Source organism: Bactrocera neohumeralis, unplaced genomic scaffold, assembly GCF_024586455.1.
Source record: "Bactrocera neohumeralis isolate Rockhampton unplaced genomic scaffold, APGP_CSIRO_Bneo_wtdbg2-racon-allhic-juicebox.fasta_v2 cluster09, whole genome shotgun sequence".
Taxonomy (NCBI): domain Eukaryota; kingdom Metazoa; phylum Arthropoda; class Insecta; order Diptera; family Tephritidae; genus Bactrocera; species Bactrocera neohumeralis.
This window is the reverse complement of record NW_026089622.1, coordinates 15,364,218-15,391,845: the sequence shown is the minus strand read 5'-3', so window position 1 is coordinate 15,391,845 and position 27,628 is coordinate 15,364,218. Positions and strand designations below refer to the sequence as shown.

Below are 27,628 nucleotides of genomic sequence, written 5' to 3'. Positions count from 1 at the left end.
AATATCGAAAGAGGAAGACCTCCACTCCGGTAGAAAGACCATGTGGAGAAGGACTTGGCTCGCTTGGAATCTCCAATTGCCGTCACGTAGCGAAAAGAGGAAACGATTGGCGCTCTGTGTTAACTCGGCAATAATCGCGTAAGCGATGTCTACTCCAGTAGAGAAGAAGAGTTATCTCCTAAACTATTTAAGCTACAATAACCAAATTCACTCAAGACAAATCTCTTAAGCACCCTACCGACTGTGTAAAAATGGATGAAATCGGAAGATAACTCGTTCGCTTCCCATATAACGGCTTTATTAAGTTTACTAAAAGTGCAGTAACTCAATAACTGAATGTGGCATAGACATACAATCTTACACTCGAGATAATATGATACGTATTTATAGGAGTCGAGGCAAAAATTGAACAATAGGCGCGGCAGCCCGATTTTGGTGAAATCACATATCTCCAAACCCTACTGAGTGATGTCAACAAAATTTGTTCGAAATCGGGGGATAACCGTGTACAAATCAAGCAGCCATTTATATTACTTGATACAAGCGTGCACGAATGATACGTTTGAAATATGCCACCTTATGACCTAAAATTGTTCAAGTCCAACCTTAAGGACCTTAATGAAATCCAGGGAACTTTTTTTAGTATGTGGTACCTAATTAGCGGAAATTGATTAAAATCGGGTTGATACTACCCCCAACTCCTATATGCCATTTATAATGAATTTAGTTTTTCTATCAAAATATATGCCGAATATGTTGGTCACGTATATGCTGACCACCTGTACGTAAATGACACGTACAGTACGTAAATTTGGAGCCATGTACCGTGTACCGAAGCTTTAGCGAAAATGTACGTAAATTGAAACGGAGAATATTGATGTACGTAATTTGCGTTAAAACAACAAAAAATTTCTATACAATTGTGTCCCACCCGTAACGATGGAATGAATACCCCTAATGAAAATTAAATATATTCACCCAGCTTTAACTATGTTAAACTCGCCATTATGGCAACGCCGTTTGTGGAATGCTTTTATTGTATTTGTTCGTGTTAAAGAGAAATTACATATGTTAAAGCTCTTCTTATTTACATTTATTCATGTATTTTCTACCAACAATTTGTGGAACTTATGCTGACAGGTGATATTGTGGAAGCGATGCTATTGTGTGTGTACGTTGTGTTATTTTTTTAAAATGTCGCGAAAACGTGGAGTAAATATATTTCACGAAAAATTTCGCGAATTTTAGTTTATTAAGAAAGCGAAGACCAAAAATGATGTCCTTTGCGAAGTGTGCAACACGGGTTTTAGTATTATGCATAGTGGTCGCTGAGATATTGAGTCGCATATTAAATCAAAAAATCACCAAAATGCATTGCACGCTGCCACGTCCAGCCACACACTCAATAGATATTTAAAAAGCTCTACTTTGACCGGAACAGATGCCCATATCGCGGCGTGTGAAGGCGTTTGGGCATTTCATGTGATAAGTTCTAATCACAGTTTTCGCTCGGCCGATTGCGCTTCCAAAATCATTCGGAGTTGTTTCGCAATGTCCAAATTTTCTTGTGCGCGAACGAAATGCGAAGCCATCGCAACCGGAGTGTTCGCACTGTTCGTATTGCAAGAGCTCCAGAAAGACTTAAATGACTGCCATTTCTTCACTATATTGACGGACGCCTCTAATCATATCAGCACAAAAATGTTTCCGATATTAGGTCGCTTCTTTTCGGAAAAGGATGGCGTCAAAGTGAAAATTATAGACTTGGTAGATGCACATGGAGAAAGTTCCGAAATAATTGTAAATTTGCTGAATAGCGCTATGAACAAATTGAACATAAATAAGAAATTAGTTGCGTTTTGTGGAGATAACGCGGCGTGTAATTTTGGCAACGTTAATCGAACCGTCACAAATAATGTGTTCTACAAACTGAAGCAGCTTTATCCTGGACTGATTGGCGTTGGATGTGCAGCGCATATTGTTCACAATACTTTACAATACAATACTTTAAAAAAAGCTTGCGACAAAATGCCTTTTGATGTCTAGATGATTGTAGTCAAAATTTATTCACATTTCTATTTGTTCACCGTGCGTGTCGCAAAATTGAAAAAATTTTGTGAATCCGTGGATGTGGAATATAAAAAACTGATAGGTTACAGCAAAACTCGTTTCCTAGGCTTGTTGTCATCAGTCGACTCAATATTAAGAATTTTTGATGGTCTTAAGGAGTATTTTTTGGGAGATCCCAACACCCCAAATTCTTTGCTACTATTTTTTGAAGATCCAAGGGCCAAGATGTGGCTGCTTTTCCTTCGTGATCAAGTAAGTATCGGTTAATGGGAATGAAATGTGTCAGGCACCAATAACTTTCTTTTTAATTTCTTATGTAGGCATCTATTTTCAACAGAACAGTTAAAGCAAGGGAAAGCGACAATATTAATGCAATGGAAGTTGGGCATGCACTCAATTCTTTTGTCCAATCGCTCGAATCTCGGAAAAAAGAAGCATTTTTGTCCGCTACAGTGCAAAAGGAAATGGAACATATTTCTGCTGTTGACGAAAGAGTGTCAAAAGAAGCGATGCAAGATCTCTCACGTCAATTCTATGGTTCGAATATTAATTTAGATTTATTTTCAATTTAAAAGATTTTATTCATTTCTTTCTTAGAATCATGTATAAAATAAATTGAAAAGTGGAAAGAACAATTTGACCGTATTATGATTTTTGCCTGGTGTGCGCTTGATCAACCACCTCAATGGAAGTTTATCGAAACCACCGCAAGTACATCGCAACCAATAACCATTTTGATCTGGAATCATCCGATACTGATTTATTCGATCAGTTCACGTATTTGGAAAGATACGTAACCGAAGAGAAAATCCAATCGTGGGAAGAAAATGGTACTGCCACCGATCAACGCTGGGTTGAAATTTTTCAACATTTCGTCAAAAAGAAGGTTCCATGCAACCACATGGTCGGAATTATATCGTATATTCTCTCCTTGCCAGGCACATCAGCCACCGTTGAACGAGTATTTTCTCTGATCAATCAGATTTGGAACGATGAAAAATCACAAATAAAGATCGAAACATTGCGAGATCTTTTATATGTTCCATACAACATTAAAATGACTTGTAAGAAATTTTTTGAATTTTTAAAAATGCAACCTAAAATGTTAAAGGAAATTGCATCAAATGAAAAATACGCATTCAAAAATGCCAATCAGATCGACGAAAACAAAAATAAGTATGCTGATATTTGTATGCAAAAAACGAGTTTGGCTATCGAAGAATAAACTGCTTTCTCCATAACTTGACCATAAATTGAAATCAAAATAAAATAAAATGGAATTTGCAGGCACCGGTTTTTCATTAATTAAAAACTGTACATAATATAAACTTATAGTAATCTAACTATCATTATAGAAAGAGGCAAGAAAAAAAAATTTTGTGTACGTAAATGAGATCTTGAAAAGGTGGTCACCCTAGTCATGTATCATCATGTATTTCATCGAACAATGGATGTTTAATTCTTTCGCAAAACTTTTTAATATACAATTTTGTCAGCACCGAAGGAATCATAATAATAATTTATCGCTAAAATTTTAGAAGTTTTTGACATATTTGGATTGACTTCAAAAAAAACTTATGTTTTTACATCATATATAATATATCCAACCCTTAGTTCATAATGGGTTTTTTTAGTAAAAACAAGAAAAAACGTTAACTTCGGCTGCACCGAAGCTAATATACCCTTCACAGGTGCATTTCTTTTAGTAACTATGTGTTTAGTTTGTATGGAAGTTATATGCTATAGTAATCCGATTTGAATAATTTTTTCGGAGATTACATTGTTGCCTTAGAAAATAATCTATACCAAATTTGGTGAAGATACATTGTCAAATGTGATAGTTTTGCATACAAGAACTTGATTCCGATCGTTCAGTTTGTATGGCAGCTATATGCTATAGTTAACCGATCTCAACAATTTCTTCGGAGATTACATTGTTGCCTTAGAAAATAACATATACCAAAATTCGTGAATATATCTTGTAAAATGTGAAAGTTTTCCATACAAGCATTTGATTCCGATCGTTCAGTTTGTATGGCAGCTATATGTTATAGTGGTTCAATATCGGCCGTTCCGACAAATAAGCAGCTTCTTGAATAGAAAATGACGTTTGCAAAATTTCAAAACGATATCTTAACAAGTAAGGAAGGGCTAAGTTCGGGTGTCACCGAACATTTTATACTCTCGCATGGTAAAGTGATAATCGAGATTTCATAATACGTCATTTACATATTTTTGTAAAGTTTTATTCCGCTATCATCATTGGTTCCTAATGTTTATACTCGTATTATACAGAGAAGGCATCAGATGGAATTCAAAATAGCTTTATATTGGAAGAAGGCGTGGTTGCGAACCGATTTCACCCATATTTCGTACATGTCATCAGGGTGTTAAGAAAATATTATATTCCGAATCTCATTGAAATCGGTCTGGTAACTCCTGAGATATGGTTCTTGGTCCATAAGTGGGCGGCGCCACGCCCATTTTCAATTTTTAAAAAAAGCCTTGGTGCAGCTTCCTTCTGCCACTTCTTCCGTAAAATTTAGTGTTTCTGACGTTTTTTTGTTAGTCGGTTAACGCACTTTTAGTGATTTTGAACATAACCTTTGTATGGGAGGTGGGCGTGGTTATTATCCGATTTCTTCCATTTTTGAACTGTATATAGAAATGCCTGAAGAAAACGACTCTGTAGACTTTGGTTGACATAGCTATAGTAGTTTTCGAGATATGTACAAAAAACTTAGTAGGGGGCGGGGCCACGCCCACTTTTCCAAAACAATTGCGTCCAAATATGCGCCTCCCTAATGCGATCCTTTGTGCCAAATTTCACTTTAATATCTTTATTTATGGCTTAGTTATGACACTTTATATGTTTTCAGTTTCCGCCATTTTGTGGGCGTGGCAGTTTGCCAATTTTGCCCATCTTCGAACTTAACCTTCTTATGGAGCCAAGGAATACGTGTACCAAGTTTCATCATGATATCTCAATGTTTACTCAAGTTACAGCTTGCACGGACGGACGGACGGACAGACAGACATCCGGATTTCGACTCTACTCGTCGCCCTGATCACTTTGGTATATATAACCCTATATCTGACTCTTTTAGTTTTAGGACTTACAAACAACCGTTATGTGAACAAAACTATAATACTCTCGTTAGCAACATTGTTGCGAGAGTATAAAAACTGAGGGACTAGTTCGTATATATACAGACAGACGGACGGACAGACAGACGGACATGGCTAAATCGACTCAGCTCAACATACTGATCATTTATATATATATTTTATAGGGTCTCTGACGATTCCTTCTGGGTGTTACAAACTTCGTGACAAACTTAATATACCCTGTTCAGAGTATAATTTTACAATAACTGGTATTTTCTGTCCCTGGAGGGGGGTTTTATTGTTATTTTTATTGGTAATATCAAGTTTCTAGTTTCGATGATTTTGCGAGTTTTACACCTATTATATTATAGTTGCCTTTAAGAACCATTCAAAAACGCATTTCCATTGGTTGGAAAATTATTGGGCCAGCTTAAAATTATATACATCTTCTATGAAAATGATGTAAAATCTAGCCTTCAAAAGATATTTATATAAACTTCACAACTGTCTGACTAATTGGCCAAGAGATAAGTATATCATCTTGAATGACACATGTTTTAGTATGAAAATGAGAAAAATAAATTTTTTACTGGAATAAGAAATGATATTGATATCAAACAAAACTGAAATAAGAAACGATAGTGATATTAAACAAAACTGTCAGTGGTTATCACTGTTTTTCATATTCATATTCAAGTTTGCTTCGAACGCTTGCGATTAAAATATAATCCCGCAATTATTGCGCCGCTTTTAATTCATTCAAGGCTTTGACTTTCGGCATGAAGGTAAAAATATATTTCGAAAATATAAAAGTTAAATAACTATAGGTGACACCTTTATTATCTTCGTTTTTTATTGTCCTATGGTAATTATTTCATAACCAACACAAATCACTATATTTAACAAACTAGAGCTGTATACATATATCAATAATGGTAATTTCCATGGGGAGTTTATAACTGCACGATTTTTTTGTCAAAACTTCGACTTTTATTTAAAAAGAACACGAATAATAGTATAACTAAAAACCCTTCTGTAGTTATAATATTTACACATTTTTCTGAAAATTTGTGGATTCCATACCAAACGCCGCCGGCTTGGTTTTTCATCGCATAGAACAAATGGTAGTCGTTAGTTGTTACGTTAAACTGGCTCTGGAGCAAAGAAGAAGACAAGTTCTAGAGGAGATCGGGTTATAGAACGCATCAGCTTGAGGGACCGCTTCAAAACTGCTGAGGACATTAAAGTAGAGTTATTTGCAGATGTTGGTATGGAAGTTAGCGCAACAACTGTTCGTCGAAGGCTTCACTTTTAACCTCAAAAATGCGTCAAAATCGTTTACCATGAGCAAAAGAACATCAAAATTGGACTCAACTTGATTGGCGAAATGTAATGTTCTTAGATGAGTCCAAATTTAACCTTTTCTGTAGCGACAGTACGTCCTACGTGAGAAGGAGAACTGGTGAGCAGTTCAAGGACGAATGTGTTCAAAGAACTGTTAAGCAGGGAAGCAGCCGAATGGTCTGGGGTTGCTTTTCCTACTATGGCCTTGGGCAACTAGCCCTAATAGAAGGAACCGTCAATTGGAATAAGTATCAGGAGATACTTGAAACAAATTTCATACCTGCAATGGAAAACCATTTGTCAAGAGCGGATGTCCTTATTTTTCAGGATGACTCTGCGCCCTGCCATAGTGCCAAAATAATATTTATCCATTTTTTTGTACAACTAGAGTTTATTGCAATAGTTTTAATTACAAATTTCATACTTATCCTTTTTTCTTTCTTTAAGGTGAAGAATTATTTATCAAATATCGGGGTCTCGACTTTGGAGTGGCCAGGTAACAGTCCGGATCTCAATCCCATTGAGAACCTTTGGTTTATAATGAATGCTCAGGTGGCACAGAAGAGACCAAAGAATTTAGCAGACTTGGATAGAATTCTCGAAGAAACGTGGTATAACGGTATTGGAGCAGGAACAATAAAAAACCTCATAAATTCAATGCCCGAGCGTATAAAAACCGTTATAAAAAACAAAGGAGGTTTGACAAAATACTAAAAAGAATGTCTTTGTATAGATTAATATTTATTTTAACTAAAACTATAAAATCATTTCTCTAATGTAAAAAAAAATTATCACTGTTAATATTTCTAGCTACCAAAATGATACAATATCTAAAATAAATTTAAAAAAAAAAGTTATAAGTGAAATCGACTACACTGACTTTTTTTACGCTTAATACTAATGTATTAAATATATATTATTGTTTTAAAATAAAAAATTTAAACATTCCACTGAAATATTAAGGAAAAACTATCATTTTTTAGTTGTCCGGATTTCACTGTCCGCTACTGTATGTATAAAATTCAAGACATTTCCCTCCCACACGTGATTAAATTAAAACATCCAGTCCGACTCGGTTAAATTTTGGTGTATAAAAACCGTATAAACGTTCGCTTAATTTTGTTAAAATGAAGTCTAATTTTATTTTTAAAACTAATTTGGTTAAAATTTTAGTCGTGTATTTATCGATTCACATTCAATCCTAATGTTCTATATTAAAATTATATTTAATGCTTCAGGGTTAGAATATCACACTGGGAATGATTATTATTAGATTTCAAATTTTTTCACGGTAAACGAAGCTATATGATTAGTAGGTTGAGAAATAAGAATATTAAACCGTTAAGGTGGTTGGGTGAACCTGATCATTATACTTACATACTAATATAAGACAATATTTATCTCGATCAGTTTCAGGTGTTATAAACTACCATTACATATCTCAATTTCGTTTTTCAAAATTATTAACCCATTGCCTTTTCATACTCTCGCAATATGTTGGTACAGACTTTACTGTTTTTTGCCAATGATGCTATAGAACAAAAACATTTGTGCAAAGTGTATTTAAGGTATGAGATCTTTTGTCGACAAATTGTCGAAATCAGACAATAATCTTCCAATTTCTGAAATACATAGAATAGTGGCTGTGGCTGACTTTTTACCCAAAATTTAGGTAGATCAGTGAGGTACCTTAATGCAAGTCAGAAAGCATCGTTTTCTGGAAATAATATATCATGTTCTCCAAACTGGAAAACAACGCTTCCATATTTCCCCTTGCCCACATATACCTAATATAAGGATTTCCAACATCCGCTTGATACTTGTATATTTTTAAGTGACGAGGTATCTTGATGAAACTCAAAATGGAATAATCGGGTAAATATTTCCTCTAGCCCAAATATATCCCATATAATGATTTTTGATTTTCTAGCTGACTTGAAATCGTTTAAGTTGGTTAATATACATATGTATCTGATATGTTCATTTTTCATAAACCTCATGTGGTTTAACGAAGCATATGAATTAATTCGGTCTAGACAATATTTTAAACCATTATCTCGAATATAATAAATTTCGTATCACTGCTTGATTTTTTTTTTTCAAATTTATAATATATTAAATTTAGTATATGTGGTTGAGTTTATTTTTGTCACTAATTTTAATAACTCGGATATGAAGCAAAATAAGTGAATCGTAGAATAATGAATGTTGAATTATACGCAACGTTGTTTAATATACTTGTAAAGTTTTGCCAACACCTGTAAGGCCTTGAACCTTACGAGAGGGCCCCCGAATTTAGCTCTTCCTTACTTGTTAATGTTTTAGTTTGTGATTACTTAGCAACATACATATATGGTATATTCCTAAAGTACATACATACATATATACTACTGAACCATCGAAAGTTGGAGTTACAAGAAGCTGGTATTGATACCGACTCATAAAAAAGGTCGATCTTCTCCTTCTTAGTAAGTTCTGTTATAAGTTTAGGCCGTTGAAAAAAAATAAACTTTAATACGTTTTTATATTCTTGCAACATGTTGCTACAGTGATTAGTAGTTTTGTTCACCTAACGGTTGTATGTATCATCTAAAACGAATCGAGATAGATATAGGGCTATGTATGTATATAAAATCGACTCTAAACACTGGGATCTACTACATATTCGGTATCTTGGAACTTAAACAGTTTCAGTTCGATTTGAAAAAAGTTTGCTTATAAAATGGCTCACTTCAAGGCATTATTCATGCAAAGTTTTATCCCATTATATTAATTGGTGCTTTCTTTGTATACTGAAACATGAAAGAATCAAATGCAATTTCAAATTGTGTTATATTGGAAAAATGTGTGGTTGTGGTTAGATATTTCCCATTATTGTATTATAACGCAGGAATGTCAGAAGAATGTAATATACCGAATTTGGTAGAGATATGTATTTTCATCCAAATGTAGTCTGCGCTCAATAAAGTCTTGTCGTACCAAATTTGAGTTATCTTAATTTACGGCTTAGTTATGACAATTATACTTCATAATGGTTTTTGATGGGCATGGCAGTGATCCGATGACGCCTATCTACAATATCAAACTTCTTATGGTGTCAAAGAACCATTCATCAATGTATCTTAATTTTTATGCAAGTTAGAGCTTGAACGTACGGACGGACAGAGATGCAGTTACCTGGATTTCAATTCGGCTCGTCATCCTGATCATTTATATGTATATATAGCCCCATATCTATCTCGATTTGTTTTAGGAGATACATTCAACCATTAGGTTAACAAAATTAAGATACTCTGTAGCAACATATCGCAAGAGTGTAAAAAATAACGACTAATTTTTCATCGAATTTCTCTCTTTTTATGGTAAGGCAATATATGTATATATTGTCGCAATTTTCATTTTTAATATCCCCAGAATAAGAGTTGTTTATGATAAATTGAAAGAATTAATACACTCGTTCAAATGTATGTAATATATGTAGATACATTATAATTTTCCCGTAATCCATTTTCACATGAATTTTCATACCTCTAGTTCGAATCTCATTAGCCCACAACTTTTATTATACATCTTTTTACCATTTTTTTAAATAACAAGTTTACTGAAAATTTGAAGGGCCTAATGAAAAGCAATTTCAAGGTATAGTCTTATAAATAAAAATTATTTTAACTTGAAAAAAGAGTTTAATAAACATTTTCAGCATTATATTATGTGATATTTGTATAACTATTTATATGTTTTAAATGTTATTCTGTAAAAGATTTTAAAAAATTATGAGTCTACATAATTTTGAACTTGCAATAAGGGAGGATTTTTGCTAGGGAGAAACTTCAGAAAATGATGGAGTTCATTGCTTCAAGTTTTCATACTGCGTTAGTATGACCAATAATAATTTTATTCGCTTCAATATTAAGTAAACAAGTAATTGATAGCAATTATCTTGTTTTAGAGGAATTTATAAATGGTAATATTTTTCTCCTAAATATATATGTGCTAATATTTTTTGAAATTATAAATAAAAAATTTAAGAAAGTACAAATTCCCGGATCCTTAAAAAGCTTGATATTCATATTAAGTCCACCCAATTAGTTGGACTAATCAAAAATAAATAAATAATAAGGACAAAGTTAACTTAATGGTAGGTAACCTACGAACCTTAAAAAATTTAGTGAAACAGCACCAGCAGAAATATACACTTATATAAAATATGTACTTTTAAAAAGGATGTAATTTTAATTACAGTTTTAAAATTCAGTTCTTAATGAAACGTAGTCTTCTTATTCTGGTTTAAAAAGTGTTGCAAACATTTAATTAGCAATTAAATTAATAGTATTTATTATCTGAATTTATGAGAATATATGCGTGTTGTATATAATTTTAGTCAATTTTTATCTGAGATTTTACAATATTGAAGAATTAAACAACCGGTTAAAGGTGCCTACTATTTTCAAAATCCGCAATAAAACTCTAAGATATACAATAGTTAACATATTTGCTAATCTTCATAAAATAATACTGTAGTTTTTAATTACGCCTGTTAATGTTGATATTTTGATTTGCCGTCGGCTAAATTATCAGTATTTTAGTCAGAAATTGTTTTGCTATTTCAAAAATGTGATTAATTAATATATTCGAATTTCGTATCATAAACATTAGAAACATTACAATTTTTAATATACTCACATAACTAAAATGTTTGTAGACTAGAAATGTTTTTATTAAATTTTAATTGGTGAGTATTTGTTTCTTAAAATCATGTTTTTTTTAATGATTGGTTTTTTAGTATTAAATATTATATACAGAGTGAAATATATTAAAAATTATTTTAAAAATAATACATTACATATGTGAATAACAGCCATTAGGAACTAAAGAAGATGACTCCAGTTTATTTCAACTATAGACGATTATAACTAATGATGTCATGCAGTTCGCAGGCTGGAACTCTGTCGTGAATTAGATGATGTGTGTTGGTTTGTTGGTATATCAACATTTGCAAAATATAACGGTTGTAAATTTCCAAGCGGAGATTTCATCATTAATATTGGATGCAGCGGAATATCGTAAACTGTTGTAGAATTAAAGCAAGGATCCAAATTGATACAATTAGCTTCTGACCTATTATAATGCAGAAGGGGCATGTGGGTACTTCCAGTAATCGTGTGCAGCGGAGGAAGGGGTTGATGATTCATTTCAGCACTGAATATGGAACTGTGTAAGGTGGCACTATTCTGTTTTAGTGTTTCTGTTTCCAGTCTTTCGGTAATAGATTTATCGTAACTGTTAATGCCTTTTATAGACTTTGAATCAAGTTTATCGGGTGTTATTAGACTTTCAATAGTAAAAGAACGTTTTTGTCGAGATTTGTTAATAATGGTTGATCCATCCATGATTGGTGATATTACTTGGGAACTATGTAATATATTCGAGAATGTTGTATCACTATTTGTTGACATTGTTACTTGTGGATATCCTAATGATATAGCAGTAGATGCAAAATTTGTGATAGACTGCGTGTTTCCAACAGAACATTGAGTTAATTTAGCTATATTTGCTACATTAGTTAAATATAGGGAAGAGTCATTAACTAATGGTAATTCTGCTGATGTTGACGTATTTTGTGGAGTAAAAAAGAAACGATTAAGATTTGCCCATGTAGCTAGTTCTTCTTTCAAATAATCCTTATCGTGCTTGTGTAGTTTGAAGCGTTTCCGACGCCGTAGTAAGCTACCATTTTCAAACATATCAATTGCTTGTGGGTGAAGAGCCCAGTAAGCACCTTTGCCTGGCCGTTCTGGTCTTCGAGGAACCTTTATAAAGCAATCATTAAAACTGAGGTTATGCCGTAAGGAATTTTGCCAGCGTTGTGTGTTTTTCCGATAATATGGAAAACGATCAATTATAAATTTATAAATATCACTCAGAGGTAACATTTTTTCGGGTGAATTCCAAATAGCCATAGCCGTTAAGGATATATATGAATACGGGGGCTTTTGATCGCCATATGATTCCCTCGGAGGTCTTGGCATAATTCAATAATAAAAAACTGAACATTAATACCACACGGTTTTACTTATTTCGATTGAAAATGCATTTTATTGACAACAAAAACATCCACTTGTTTTATTTGTTGTGTATTATAATTTACACTTGTTCTCCGACGGCGAAATATCAAATTTAATTTTAACAACCACACGTTTAAACAACGTTTATCTCTTAACATTCATTGTGCGCGGAAATTCAAACGATTGTACGAATATCACTAAGAGCAACGAAGCCGAACTGTTAACGAAAACAAAATCTCAGACACATTGACGACAGCGAGAAAAAGTAAACACACATACACAGTTATGTGTAACGCCAATGCAACTATTCAAAAACGATTCCACGCAACCAACCAGAAACGCACAAAGTTCGATGCATCACAATACTCGTTTTTCTATGGGTTCTTATTCACACCCCCTCTGCATATGTTTTTATTAACGTACAATAAGCAAAACAAGTCCTCTATAAATAAGGTTGTATTCATTTATGTGACAGGCAAATGGATAGTTGTTTTATTCCACCCTTTAACATGTTCAAGGGAGGAGTTTCACTAGCTTAGAAATTATTAGTAAACATTTTCTTCTTTGGCATGGCTTCTTCATTATTTTTCTATTGAATAATTTTTATTAGTTTTTTTTATATTAAAAACAAAGTATTTAGTAGAATTTCATCAAGAAAAGCAACATAAAGTTTAAATTGCAGCATATGCAAATATGTTTCTACAGATGTTATCGTTATAGTTACTTCAACATAGTTTGATTACAGAAGTAACAGCTGGCTTTCGTTGTCGGTCGAATGTATAATTCTTAGAAATCAAAGAGAAGTTAATGAAATGTTTTAGGTGAAACATTTTAGTATGGGCAACCTTAAAGTACCAAAAAGGCAGAATACTTTGAAGACACCGATGTTATGGCCAATTGATTGATATTGGTCGCTGTAGTTAAATGAGAATTTAAAAATTAAAACCGGCACTTTAAAAATAATTAATATTTTGCGAAATATATGTAATATATGCATATTACATGAGTAGATTTAAGTGAGTTATATTGGGAAGCTTTTATATTTCAATTAATAAACAGAGTAAAAACTTTCAAAGTAAAAAAGACGCCTCTAAAAATTTGAACACTTAAACTTTATATTAGAGGCGCCTGTCCTAACTTTTCATATCGCATATAAATTAAAATGGTAAAAATTATATATGTATATTTTCTTACTTTTGTACCTTGTCTCAAGACTTGTAAAACTGAACTAAAACATAACCTATTCTAATACACCAAAATAGACAATTTCTTGAAGTAAAAAATATCAATGTGTGATGAATCCCATTGGAAACGAAAGATAAAGTATCAAAAATTAAGAATGTTTTCAAAGGTAATAAAAACATATACATATGTACGACTATTGCATTAACACCTTTTTGAAATAACTTTAAAATTTATGTGTATATGTGGAAATTGAAAGTATTATTTATAGTTTTAGGTTTTTATTTTTATTTGCAAAAAATAAATTCTCATTGACAAAATTTGGAGTGAACTTACTGACCCAAATACTCTGTCTTTTTTAAATTTAAAATATTATGCAGGAAATCTTATTTCGAGTTAAAACTGAAAAATCCTAACTTTCACTAAAAAATTATTTAACCCTTAGTTCTGGCTATTTTACCTTTCGTTTCTAATGAGTTTTATCTTACTAAGGATTTCATTCACTCTTTATCATTTCAAAGACTTTTTATGACTTTAGTTTTTCAATGTTATTCATAAGTGTTCGACTTACTGCCATCTTAATTAATGGGTTGAATATATCCCATGGGCTTTCTACCATATACAGTGAAACCCACCTTTGGCAAAAACTTGCCGTCGCACATAGGAGCATTTGGTCTCAAAAATTGGACAAAATTATTTTAAGTGATTTTATGAATGAAAATGCATGATTTAATATAATAATGCAATATATTAAAATAAAACAAGTAAGGAAGGGCTAATTTCGGGTGCAACCGAACATTTCATATTGAATAATTTTTGAGTAGGAGGTAGTGCCGACCATACTTTTTCTATTTTTGCTCATCCCGCATACTACTAATATGCCACATACTCAAAAAAAGGTAACTCAGTTTCATTTAGGTACCTTACATACAATCACCAATCATATGGAGCAAGGTCAAGTGGATGTCCGAAAATCTTGGTAATAGTTAATAGAGGGGGTTTTTCAAGTTTTGGCGCAATTGTATCTATTTTAAGCGCAAAGAAACACTGTTATGAATAAAACATGTTCTGCAATTTTCATTAAGTTGGCTCAAGTATTAGCGGATATATCCAGCATAAAGTCACCTGTAAGTTCTAAAATCTTTATATTCAACCCATTTTTGACAGAATGAAATACTATTGCCATAAAAGGATTCTGTGCGAATTTCAATTTCATATCTCACACAATGAACGATATTTTCGGTCAAAAGTCAGCAATTGCTCTCGGGTCCACATGTACGGTACCTAGGGGCTTGAACAGTTTTGGTTGGATTTGGATAATTATTGGTCGAAAGGTGGCTTACTTTAAGGGAATTATTATCGCAAACTTTTATTCCGTTATATTAATTAATTCTTTATTTGTGTTCTGGAAAGTGAAAGAATCAAATGGAATTTTAAATTGTTTTATATGGGGTGGTTGTAGTTTGATTTCATTCATTTTCACAGAGTAACATAGGAATATGAAAGGAATGTTATGTTCCAAATTTTGTCGAGTTCGGTCAGTCCGGTTTCGAGATATGGGATTTCACCAGAAAGTGGGCGGCGCCACACCCATTCTCCAATTTTCACACCGGCTCCGATAGAGCCCCCTTATACCATCTATATACCACCCGTACAATGTATAATTAAGCAGGATTTCAGTATTATTTTAAAAATAATAAATAAAGCAGTACTAATTTTATGCAAGTGACCAACCTAATTCAACGGGCTTTTTTTAAAGGGGGGAAAAGACGGGGAAAATGTTTAAGCTTATATGTTAAGTCGAAACCCTGTAGTTTACTAATAAACATAATTCAAAGCTCGACATCACCCGACACTATAACAAAAACACTAATTTCCAAAAAATTAAAAAAAAACCTTTTGGTTTTTTTAATGATTCATTGTTTTCCCAACAAAAACATAATACTACATTAAATAAATTAGTTTTTATATCATTAATATTAAATACATACCATGTTGTCCTGAATCCATAAAAAATATTTCCAGGAATTCACTTCACGCAATAAAAAAACACTTGCAATTTCGAGAACAATGGAGAGTTTCGCGAATAAGCACGTGTGTTCTTAACGAAGTCTAGATTCCGACTACTTGTGTGGCAATATAGCGGCCTGAAAGTCATTCATTTAATCGGTTCATTGTATAACGGTTATTTAGGTACAAAAAAAAAAAAAATCAATTTAGAGTAGCATCGCTGAAGTTTGTAATTTTCAATTTTGTCCGGTTTTTGAAGGTAAATGATCCTGTATGCGTCGGGTGAGTAAATAGCTCATTTAAAAAATTTTAAATTAATTTCTTACTCACTAATATATCATCTAAATAAAAAATTGTTTTATATCGCTGCAACAAAAGTCAATGATCTATTTAAATACATACTACATCGACAGATCCAATAACAAGAAAAGAAATAAGTATTCCACTGAAAATATAAATATCGTAAAACTAAAAATGTTGAACTGATTGCTCAAAAAACTTGGGAATTGACGATTGCGGCAAGTTTAATTGATTTTTTTTTAAGGGAACAACTGCAAATGGATCTCCAATTTTTGTAACAGATTGAAGGGTCGCTGAAAAATCTTTAACCCGACGTCATTGTTGCCGGGTATCTGATACCCGAGCGATTTTAAAATCGTAATCATTTTAAAACAAAATATCCGCGGTTATAGCCACTCACAGTAGTTGACGTCGTTGACCTATTTGAGCGTTTTAATTAATCGGTTTAGTATTGCTTCGGCTACGACTGAGTATAGACGTCTGCAAAAAGCGCGCGGGTAGGTAAGTTATACCCGGCCACAATGGCTACGTAATATACTATATATATACATATGCAGTCTGATATATTTTTTTTTATTGTTTGTTAACGAATTGCATATCGTTTTATACATCTTTACGAACCATGTCTTACGAAAGCGAACAAAGACGACTCCAGGCCCTGTTTGAAAAAGTTAGCAGTGACAATGAAGAATACAGTTCAGAGGAGGAAGATGAAGTCGACCACATATCAGAGCGAAGTCAAGGCAGTGATACGGAACAATAATGTAGCCATAATGAGCAAGAAGCAATTGTTTCAACCAGTAACCAGCAGTTTTATATTGGTAAAGACAATTCTACTAAATGGGTTTCGCAGCCACCTAGGACTAACGTTCGCACAAGGGCAGAAAATGTCATATTGGCAAAACCTGGGGTAAAGCCTATTGCACAAAATGACAAGACTGAAATAGAGTGTTGGAGACGCTTTATAACTAGTAATATTTTGGAGCAAATACTTTGTCATACTAATACCAAAATTAAAGGCAATTATCTAACAATAAACAATCAGTTCAGTATTTATTGAAAGAGACCACTGTCGATGAACTTTTAGCTTTGTTCGGCTTATTATACTTAGCCGGACTAAATCGTTCTAATCTACAAAATTTGTGTGACTTATAGCGAACCGATGGTACTGGTGTATAAATTTTTCGTACTACTATGTCTTTGCAGCGCTTTTAATTTTTACAGAGCTGTTTACGTTTCGATAGTGTGTCAACACGGCAAGAACGAAAAAAACTAGATAATCTGGCTTCGATTAGATCTATTTTTGATGAGTTTGTGTCAAACTGTAAGAATACTTATACTCGCAACGAATATGTTACAATTCACGAAAAGTTGGAAGCATTTCGCGGTAGGTGTTCGTTTCGACAATATATTCCGAATAAACTTGCAACATATGGGATAAAAATTTATGCTTTGGTTAATGCAAAAAACTTTTATACGCTCAACCTTGAAATTTATCCCGGTAAAAATCCTAATGGGCCATTTTTGCAAAGCAATAAAGCTTTCGACGTTGTAGACAGATTAGTGCAGCCTATTTCTAAAAGTAACAGAAACATTACATTCGACAATTGGTTTACGAGTGTTCCACTGATAACACATTTACAGAAAAATCATAAACTAACATCTACAGGTTCTTTATGTAAAACCAAAAAAGAAATGCCACCAAACTTTATAACTACGCGAGGACTCAGTTTGCATTCCAGAAAGATATGATGCTTATTTCCTACATGCCTAAACGGTCTCAAGTAGTGCAGGTACTGTCTTCCCTTCATCATGTCCAAAACATTGATCCAGATAGTGGTAATAAACGGAAACCAGAGATCATCACGTTTTATAATTCTACGAAAGCTGGCGTCGATGTAGTTGATGAACTCTGTTCTACCTATGATGTATCCCGAAACTCAACCCAATGACAGTATTTCATGCAGTCATGAATGTAGATGCAATAAATAGTGTAATTATTTTTCGTGAAATGCTTGAAGGGCATCTTCGCTTCCGGAAAAATATGGAAAACTTACCGAGAGGCTTACGTAAACGTATTCACGACCAAGTTGGTGAAACCATGACTTACCCTCCGAATAAAAGTTCGAAAACATATACTAGATGTAGAGACTGTCCTTCTACCAAAGATAAAAAAACTAAGCACTCCTGCAATAATTGTAACAAGCCTATTTGTATGCAACATATTGTCTCATTTTGCCAAAGTTGTGTTGATCACAATAGCGAATAACTTTGTATATAAGTTATAAATGAGCTTTGTTTTATATAGTTAATAATAATATAATATAACAAGTAAGGAAGGGCTAAGTTCGAGTGTCACCGAACACTTTATACTCTCGCATCATAAAGTGATAATCGAGATTTCATTATCCGTCATTTACATATTTTTCAAATACCGTATTTGTGTAAAGTTTTATTCCGCTATCATCATTGGTTCCTAATGTGTATATTATACAGAGAAGGCATCAGATGGAATTCAAAATAGCGTTATATTGGAAGAAGGCATGGTTGTGAACCGATTTCACCCATATTCGTACATGTCATCAGGGTGTTAAGAGAATATTATATACCGAATTTCATTAAAATCGGTGGAGTAGTTCCTGGGGTATGCTTTGTGGTCCATAAGTGGGCGACGCCACGCCCATTTTCAATTTTTAAAAAAAGCCTGGGTGCAGCTTCCTTCTGCCATTTCTTCCGTAAAATTTAGTGTTTCTGACGTTTTTTTGTCAGTCGGTTAACGCACCTTTAGTGATTTTCAACATAACCTTTGTATGGGAGGTGGGCGTGGTTATTATCCGATTTCTTCCATTTTTAAACTGTATATGGAAATGCCTGAAGGAAACGATTCTATAGGGTTTGGTTGACATAGCTATAGTAGTTTCCGAGATATTTACGTTAAACTTAGTGAGGGGCGGGGCCACGCCCACTTTTCCAAAAAAGTTACGTCCAAATATGCCCCTCCCTAATGCGATCCTTTGTGCCAAATTTCATTTTAATATCTTTATTTATGGCTTAGTTATGACACTTTATAGGTTTTCGGTTTTCGCCATTTTGTGGGCGTGGCAGTGGGCCGATTTTGCCCAGCTTCGAACTTAACCGTTTTATGGAGCCTAGAAATACGTGTATCAAGTTTCATCATGATATCTAATTTTTTACTCAAGTTACAGCTTTCACGGACGGATGGACAGACGGACGGACGGACGGACAGACAGACATCCGGATTTCAACTCTACTCGTCACCCTGCTCACTTTGGTATATATAACCCTATATCTGACTCTTTTAGTTTTAGGACTTACAAACAACAAAACTATAATACTCTCCTATAATACTCTCCTTAGCAACTTTGTTGCGAGAGTATAAAAATTGTATGTTTAGTACCAAAGTGGTAATTATTTTTGTTTTTGAGTTTAATTTTTAAGTTATGTTCTCACGATTGATCTCAGAATAAAAAGTTTTCTTTTTTTTGTTTGCTTGATTGTATTGTTGATTTTTTAATAAATAAATGTGTAATTATTATAAGTAATGTGTATTATTAGCCAGTTATTTAATGTAGCATACTAGTATTGACATAACATTGATTCAGTGTTCAGCAATGTACACGGGTAAAATACTCCCGCCCACAACGGTCAAGTTCCATTTAGTAGCCACAATGACGCCGGTTAAATTTGATAAAGCAATCGAAGCAGTTCCATATCAGGAAATTTAATTAATTTCTTCTGTTATACGTACTCTCAACTGTACTCTTTACTATTGCCATCAATAATTTTTAAGTTTTCGCCAATTATAACATCCAACCTGATGTTTGCATTTTTGGTGCATGTAGTTATTATTATCTAATGATTAAATAAATAGAAGCCAGGTTTGCCAATGTTTAATTTTTACTGCCAATTTGCTGGAAGATTTTTAATATCAGTAGGCAAAAAACTTTCCGGCTTGAAGTTATTCTAGTAACAAAAGGATTGCTGGCATTATAAAAAATCCAGAGGCTACATACTTAGATTAGTATTGCATGCAGTTTTCCAAAAACTACTTGTTTGTTTTCTAAATGCAAAAGGATTCTCACCTATTTTTACAAAGTTGTTGATGAGGCTATGTTGAAATGGATAGTAGCTACGCGTAGTGTCCGACTGATTAATCGGCATCGACATTGGCCGTTATGGGCCAAGAAAATGGGAGCTGATTCTTTACTTCTTTCCAGTGTTATTCCATGTTTTTGTTTTTTGACTAGTTTAATTTCTCTAAATATTAAGAGGGTCATCCAATGTCATAGGCCCAAAATATCTATTTCCTTTTGTTTTTTCCTAAAATTTTTTGACAAGTTTAGACTAAGGTGGAAGGAGTGGCGGACTTGGAACTTTAAATACGTTTTTCAAACTTACCTCCATCGCACACTGGTCGATTTCATAGGCGAAAAATAAAAAAAATAAAAGTTTGAAACTTACCACTTTTTGTATCAAAGCTATTTCTTAAAACACCAATAAAACTAACGGTAAATACATTTTTGCTCTTTGCCATTCGTAAGGGCTACGAAAATAGCTTAAAAATTATCTCCTATAATAAATTAAATTGCAAATACGATTTTATGTTTTATCCCCATAAATCGAAATGATAATTGATAACAAAGGTATATGTTATATAAAAAAGTGTTTTTTATGTAATAATATGTTGTTTTACTATTTTAAAACAATTGTTTTATAAGTGCCCTTTTGAGTGGTATGTTTTTCTTCATACATCGATTTAAGGTATACAAAAAGTTGTAATCCCTGTCTCGCCCTCAAATGAATCAAGTTTGTTTCTATCAGTTAATGTTTTCTAAGTCTATGCTTTTGATTTCAGCTGCAACTTTTTTCCACTTTCTTTGTTATTCATGTTATTCTACCAGGCATGCGATATAATCTTTTGTATTTATGTGCATGTATTTTCGTGCATATTTTATTGTTCTTTATGCTTTTTTTTCATCATACGTATACATATGTACATTTTGAGTTTTGGTTTTCATTTTCTCTCTTTTATCAAATGTTTGTTTTATACGTACGTTATTTAGGCACATCATATGGGTGTAAACCTATATACATATAATATTTTATTTTTGAATTTTGGTATTTAGAAAATTTGTGAAGTAATATCACTTATCACCGAAGCAAATTTAATAAAGCTTCAGTATCTACTTATTAGAAGCTTGGTTAGCAAAAAACTTGATATTAACTTTTTACCCTGCTGTGATGACATTTTAAAGGAAAAACAGTTATCCTGAGCAAATAAAGGTCTCAGAATCTGATCTTGAAGTTGAGATAAAAAAATTATTGAGCCACATTGCGTCACAAATGTAATTAATTAACGGAATGAGCCCTCTAATTACCTATTATCAATATGAATATGTGGCTTTGATGGCAATTCTGGTCAGAGCGAATATAAGCAGAAATTTGAAAATAATAATTTGGAAGACAATAGTTTATTTGTCACGGTATATGTCGCTGTATAACTGATAATAAAATCGCAAAATGATGAAGAGCACAAACAAATTTGGAAAAACTGCAGACCGACCTTCGTCTACAATACTTGCTAAACCGAATGCTTTTGAGCTTAGATCCTTTCATCACCAGTCAAAGAAACTATAATGCAAAAGTAAATAAATTTTATTAAAATCATTTTTTGATTTAGTTGACTAAGATTAAAAAAATTCTTTTTTTCATTTATTAACTTTTTTAATTTAATATAATTAATTAAAGTTTGTTACCACCAGGGGGTGTCGAAGTGGGAAACGGGAGAGGAAGACTTTGAAAAGCTTTAGCTTTTTCATTTTTATTTAGGCAGTGGAAGTATTTTTGGCCGCTGATTCCATACAAGACCGACCTTTCCTTTTTTCGCTATGTGGCGCCAAATGGATATTCCAAGCGTAGCCAGGACCTTCTCCACCTGGTCCTTCCAACGGAGTGGAGGTCTTCCTCTTCCTCTGCTTCCCCCGGCGGGTACTGCGTCGAATACTTTCAGAGTTCGAGTGTTTTCGTCCATTCGGACAACATGACCTAGCCAGCGTAGCCGCTGTCTTTTAATTCGCTGAACTATGTCAATGTCGTCGTATATTTCATACAGCTCATCGTTCCATCGAATGCGAAATTCGCCGTGGCCAACGCGCAAAGGACCATAAATCTTTCGCAGAACTTTTCTCTCGAAAACTCGCAACGTCGACTCATCAGTTGTTGTCATCGTCCAACCCTCTGCGCTGTATAGCAGGACGGGAATTATGAGTGACTTATAGAGTTTGGTTTTTGTTTGTCGAGAGAGGACTTTACTTCTCAATTGCCTACTCAGTCCGAAGCAGCACCTGTTGACAAGAGTTATCCTGCGTTGGATTTCCAGGGTGACATTGTTGGTGGTGTTTACGCTGGTTCCAAGATATACGAAACTATCTACAACTTCAAAGTTATGACTGTCAACAGTGACGTGAGAGCCAATCAATATCATCGGCCTACGGCAGCAGCTGTATACTCTTATAAGAGATTGTACCTGCTCGATTAAGTTCTGCTGCTCGAATAATTTTCTCTAGCAGCAGATTGAAGAAGTCGCACGATAGGGAGTTCATCCGACCAAATTATACAAAAAAGCTGATGCATGCTCCTTATCAGTTCTTCTCCGCCGTGTTTGAATAGCTCGTCCGGCAATCCATCGCCCCCCGCCGCTTTGTTGTTCTTCAAGCGGTTAATTGCTATTCGAACTCCTTCATGAGCGGGTAATGGAACGTCTGCTCCATCGTCATCGATTGTGGAATCGGGTTCGTCTCCTCCTGGCGTTGTACGTTCACTGTCATTCAGCAGGCTGGAGAAGTGTTCCCTCCATAATTTAGGTATGCTCTGTGCATCGGTCACTAGATCACCTTTGGGGATTATAAAAGATTATGCTCCGGTTTTCAAACCTTCTGTAAGCCGCCGCATTTTTTCGTAAAATTTTCGAGCATTACTCCTGTCGGCCAGCTTATCAAGCTCTTCATACTTACGCATTTCGGCCTCTTTCTTTTTCTGTCTGCAAATGCGTCTCGCTTCTCTTTTCAACTCTCGGACGTGTTGTTTCGCTTTCTCACTTTAGCTCGCCTTCAAATGGATGTTCTTAGGCTATCCAGAAGATACTCGGTCAAAGACCGGAAGTTGTGAGATGCTTGAGTCATATGTAAAAAAACGTTTCTGGTCACTCCCAAGTGAATGGCGACCAGAGAACTTTCGTCACCTGCTAGAACTTCTACACATGACTCCATCCTCCTTACTGTAATTAGAACAAAGAAATTCAGTTACATCTTTATTAATGAAAATGGTGTACTTCCGTTTCAGTTGCAAAAAATGTTGTTGCATCTCCCCTGCATGGTGTTCGGCGAGGAGGAGGACTTGTCTATGATGGACACTTAAAGACTGTCGCAGGGTTTCCAGCGAATTGTTGTGGGAACGGTTCCTTTTCTGCGAGCTGATCTATTTTATGGAGACCGCAGGAGGTTGCGGTGGCTTTCTTTTCTGGAAGCTTTCGTTCTCCTTCACAAATTGCGTTAAGCGTTTTATCTAATCGACATCAACCGAGGTGCCCGCAACGTGATTTTTGAAGATTTTCCCGAGTACATAAAGTGTAGTTTGATACCTGCTTTTCCTCATTCCTTACTTTGACAACTTGTGTACATTGATAGGTAGGTATGGCCGCCTTGGAGGTGGATGGTTCCATATTTAAATTCTCGGTACTTTGGCTGGTATCCTCTGTTTTTATTTCTGTCCCTATTGGTGTCCATTCACACTTCCCACAATAAACCCATGTAAAACCGACTCAATCATTCTTCATATTGTCCGAATTAGGACGTATCCCTCTTACCACATAAGAGTAATGGGCATTCCCATTTGGGATGCGCCCATTACTATTACTTGAGCCCCTCACGGCAAGGCGACCAACGTTGAAGGGCAGTGCTACCACCAAACTCATTTTGTAACAAAGAGGTGTTACAGTCCATGACGACTCAGATCTTGCAAATATTCAAAGAATCAACAGTATGGAAGAGGAGAATGTCAAAAGTTCTATAGCGGCCTACAAAGCAGACCAAAGTCCATGAAAAACTTAACTGCAAGTCCAACCCGACATAAGCCGAAAAGAATAGGTTGGCTTGGGCTATGAGAAATCGCGATCGTAAACCTCGTACAAAGAGCCGAAATTTGTGAACTGGTTCGAGGAGGGATCAAAATCTCGAAATGTAAGGACGACTGCTCTCTGCTATGGGTAAAGGAAAATATGGGTTGGTACTTGAGATAGTGGACCAGAGCTGCATTCCGATCATCGCGAAAGCGAAGGAGTTTATATAATGCCCGGTAAAACCAGCGAATTGGCTCCGGCTACTTCAAGCACTGAACCATGAGGTCCCACCTGAGACGATTTTCCTGGCCTAAAGCCACACTGATAAGGTCCAATCAGTTTATTGACGTTGGGCTTTGATTTTTCACACAGCACGCTCGATAGAACCTTATATGTGATGTTGAAGAGGTCTATCACACGGTAGTTTGCGGAGATTGGGAAGTCCCATTTTGTGAATTGGCAGGGCACACCTAAATTCCTATCGTCCGGCATGCTTTCTGCCAATCATATTCTGCAAAAAAGCTGATGCATGCTCCTTATCAGTTCTTCGCCACCGTCTTTCAATAGCTGGAACCTCGGAGCGTACGTACTTCTTAAACACTGGAGACGCGTCTATCGCAACATGATCGACCTGCTTGATGGATTTTCGATCCGGAGTCAGCCAAGTAGCTTGGTGAATTTTTCTATGTTAGAATCTAGTACTACAGACATAACTCGATAGAACACGAACGGTTTCGCTTTATCTGGAAAAGAAGGTTGCAGATCATGGTAATAGAAGATGGATGCTCCAGGAGCACGCGAACCACCAGCGGAACATACAAGGTTTAAAAATTGCAGATGAAGTGGGAGAGGGGATCTCAATACGTGCGAGATGGGATAGATGCCTGAAGTTAAAGAAAAAAACAAAAGTTAAGAAGTTAAAGACAAAACAAGAGAGAGGCCAAAATGCGTGAGAATAAAAAGATTGATAAGCTGGCTGACAGGGGTAATGCTTAAAAGTTTTACGAATAGATGCGGCCACTATTGGAAGGTTTCAAGACCGGAGCATAGTTTGTGGAACCTTCAGAGGTGATCTAGTGACCGATGCCCAGAGCATACTAGAATTATAGAGGGAACACTTCTACAGGCTGGTGCGTATCATAGCTGTAACAAGATAGTGGTTCAAGTCAATGTTAGGACCTCGGAGCGTACGCACTTCTAAAGCACTGAAGACGTGTCTGTCGCAACATGATCGATCTGCTTGGTAGATTTTCGATCTGGAGACAGCCAGGTAGCTTTAATACATCTAGTACTCTAGTTTCAGACCCCGGCGAAATCGATCAGTCTCATCCCAATTGGGAAAATTTCCTCGTGGAGGCTGAATTTTCCGACTGTTGTACCAAAGATACCTTTTTCGCCCACCCTTGTGTTAAAGTCGCCAAGCACGAGTTTGACATCGTAGCGGAGGCAGCTCTTATAGGCACGCTAGACGTTCTTGATGTATGCCGATAAATCGTTATCCTTAATGCGTTTGCAGAGGTCATCAAAGGGGGCCTCACATCCGAGGCAGTTTACTTACTTTCAATAAGGGCGTGCGTTTTTTTCGTGGCGGGCCTCAAACACAGTTTACAGCCCTGTGGAGGGGATGTTGTCTTCTCACTTAAACTCGCCTTCTCTTCAATCGGATGTTTTTGGTTACCCAGCGGACTTGGTCTAATATTATTCTAATATTCTAATGTTTCATCGCAAAAAGGGGGGAAATCTGGCCACATCTGACATTTTCCGATCCGATCACATTCCAGTTTACAAAGATACCACCAATTAATCTATATATATACATACATATATTTAAATGAAACCCGTTTTCCGTTATCACGGCATCATGCGTGTATGGCTGGACTGATTTCACTAATTCTCTTTTTGTTGTATTTGTTATTATTAGGAGAAGGTTCTTATGTAAAAAAAATTACGAAAGTTTCCGGAAAACACCTAAAACAGTCTTTTCTTTTTCACATACAAACGTTTTATTTTGTATATACATATGTACATATGTACATACATATGTAAGTAAAAATGAATGTTTGTTTGTTAGTAACGTTAAGGCTCGAGAACGGCGAAACCAATCTTCATGAAATTTTCAGAAGTTGTTCGCTGTGGATCTGGAAAGGTTCAGAAATAAAAATAAAACGTTTCATAAGAAAAAGTCGAATAATTGGAAATTTCCAAAAATTGGCTTTTTTCATACAACTCTTTTTTCTTTTGTTTTTCAATATTTTGATTTGTAAATTATTTAAATCGTTCAATTTCGGTCGCTTGCTCTTTTATTCCGGCTATTTAAAAAAAAAATTTGAAAATTATTCAGGGGAAACTTTTGTGTGTGTTCAAACGAAGTGGTCAATTACATACTGATATTTGTTACGAAGCAACGAAGAGGTACCGCTAATATCGGTCGGTGTTCTTTTTCCCATCAACGCCAAGGCACATGAACGAGTCTCCCAGGATGCGATGACGTACGTGTGGAATTATGGAGCGGGGTCAATCAGCAAGCGATCGTCACGTTGTCACAGCACGACTTTTCAAACAACAGTTACGATGTTCTTCTCTGGATGGTGGATAGTGGTTCCACCAGATCAAATTGATGAAATCATTTCTGCGGAAATTCCTGATGCAGAGAAAGATCGAGTATTAAACGAAGTGATGAAAACCAATATGGTTCATAGACTTTGCGGACACCACAATCCCACTTCGGTTTGTATGTCTAACAATACATAAATGCACGAAACACTATCCACTTGCTTTTCTTTCGGAATCGCAAACTGGAAATGATGGATATTCACTCTATCGTCGTAGCTCATCAGACGATCATACAACTTAGAGTAGTGAATATCGAAGTTGACCACATATGGATCGTACTATGTTCGCCACTGTTGTCTAATTCACATTCAAATTTCATGTCAATGTTTGATATTGTAGTTTGGTGAAATCGATCAAATATGTTTGCAAGTAAGTCGCCAAAGGATGCAACATGGCGGTTATTGGTCTTGAAGGATACGGTCGAACTGCAATAAAGCGCTTTCTAGGATATTTACTTTTGCAATTCATGAACGTTTTCCGACTGTTGTGTGTCTCGCAGTTAATTTGGAGAATGGCCAAAGAGTGTACTTCAACCCAGAGAATATAGTGCAGCTAGTGGAAACATCGCCAGCAACAAAATTACGCAGAAAGGAAAGCCAACCAGTAGATTGACATCCAGGTGTGTTCTCAAATAATGCATTTCGATGAATTTACACAATCCACCGGAAAAATGACCTTCGGTTCCTATTGGATAATGTACGCATTTCAACTTCGTTTGAGTCATTGCGTACTGTATATGGTACGGTGTGTACAATTTTTTTAGAAGCAAGACAGCAAAATATGTACGATGCGGTGCAAA

The 27,628-nt window shown here is 35.0% G+C and overlaps 2 protein-coding genes across 2 annotated transcripts; one reads left to right on the top strand and one right to left on the bottom strand.

The window, feature by feature from the left end:
* The first annotated feature begins 2,024 nt into the window (after positions 1-2,024).
* On the top strand, positions 2,025-2,668 carry LOC126764447 (uncharacterized). The gene is made up of 2 exons (XM_050482134.1): positions 2,025-2,322; positions 2,391-2,668. Exons 1-2 carry the CDS (start codon positions 2,047-2,049, stop codon positions 2,640-2,642), a joined length of 528 nt encoding a protein of 175 aa, XP_050338091.1. The 5' UTR covers positions 2,025-2,046; the 3' UTR covers positions 2,643-2,668.
* A 7,601-nt stretch (positions 2,669-10,269) lies between these two features.
* On the bottom strand, positions 10,270-12,793 carry LOC126764436 (fork head domain-containing protein FD4-like). Its single transcript, XM_050482120.1, has one exon. It carries the CDS (start codon positions 12,549-12,551, stop codon positions 11,445-11,447), a length of 1,107 nt encoding a protein of 368 aa, XP_050338077.1. The 5' UTR covers positions 12,552-12,793; the 3' UTR covers positions 10,270-11,444.
* Positions 12,794-27,628: the final 14,835 nt, after the last annotated feature.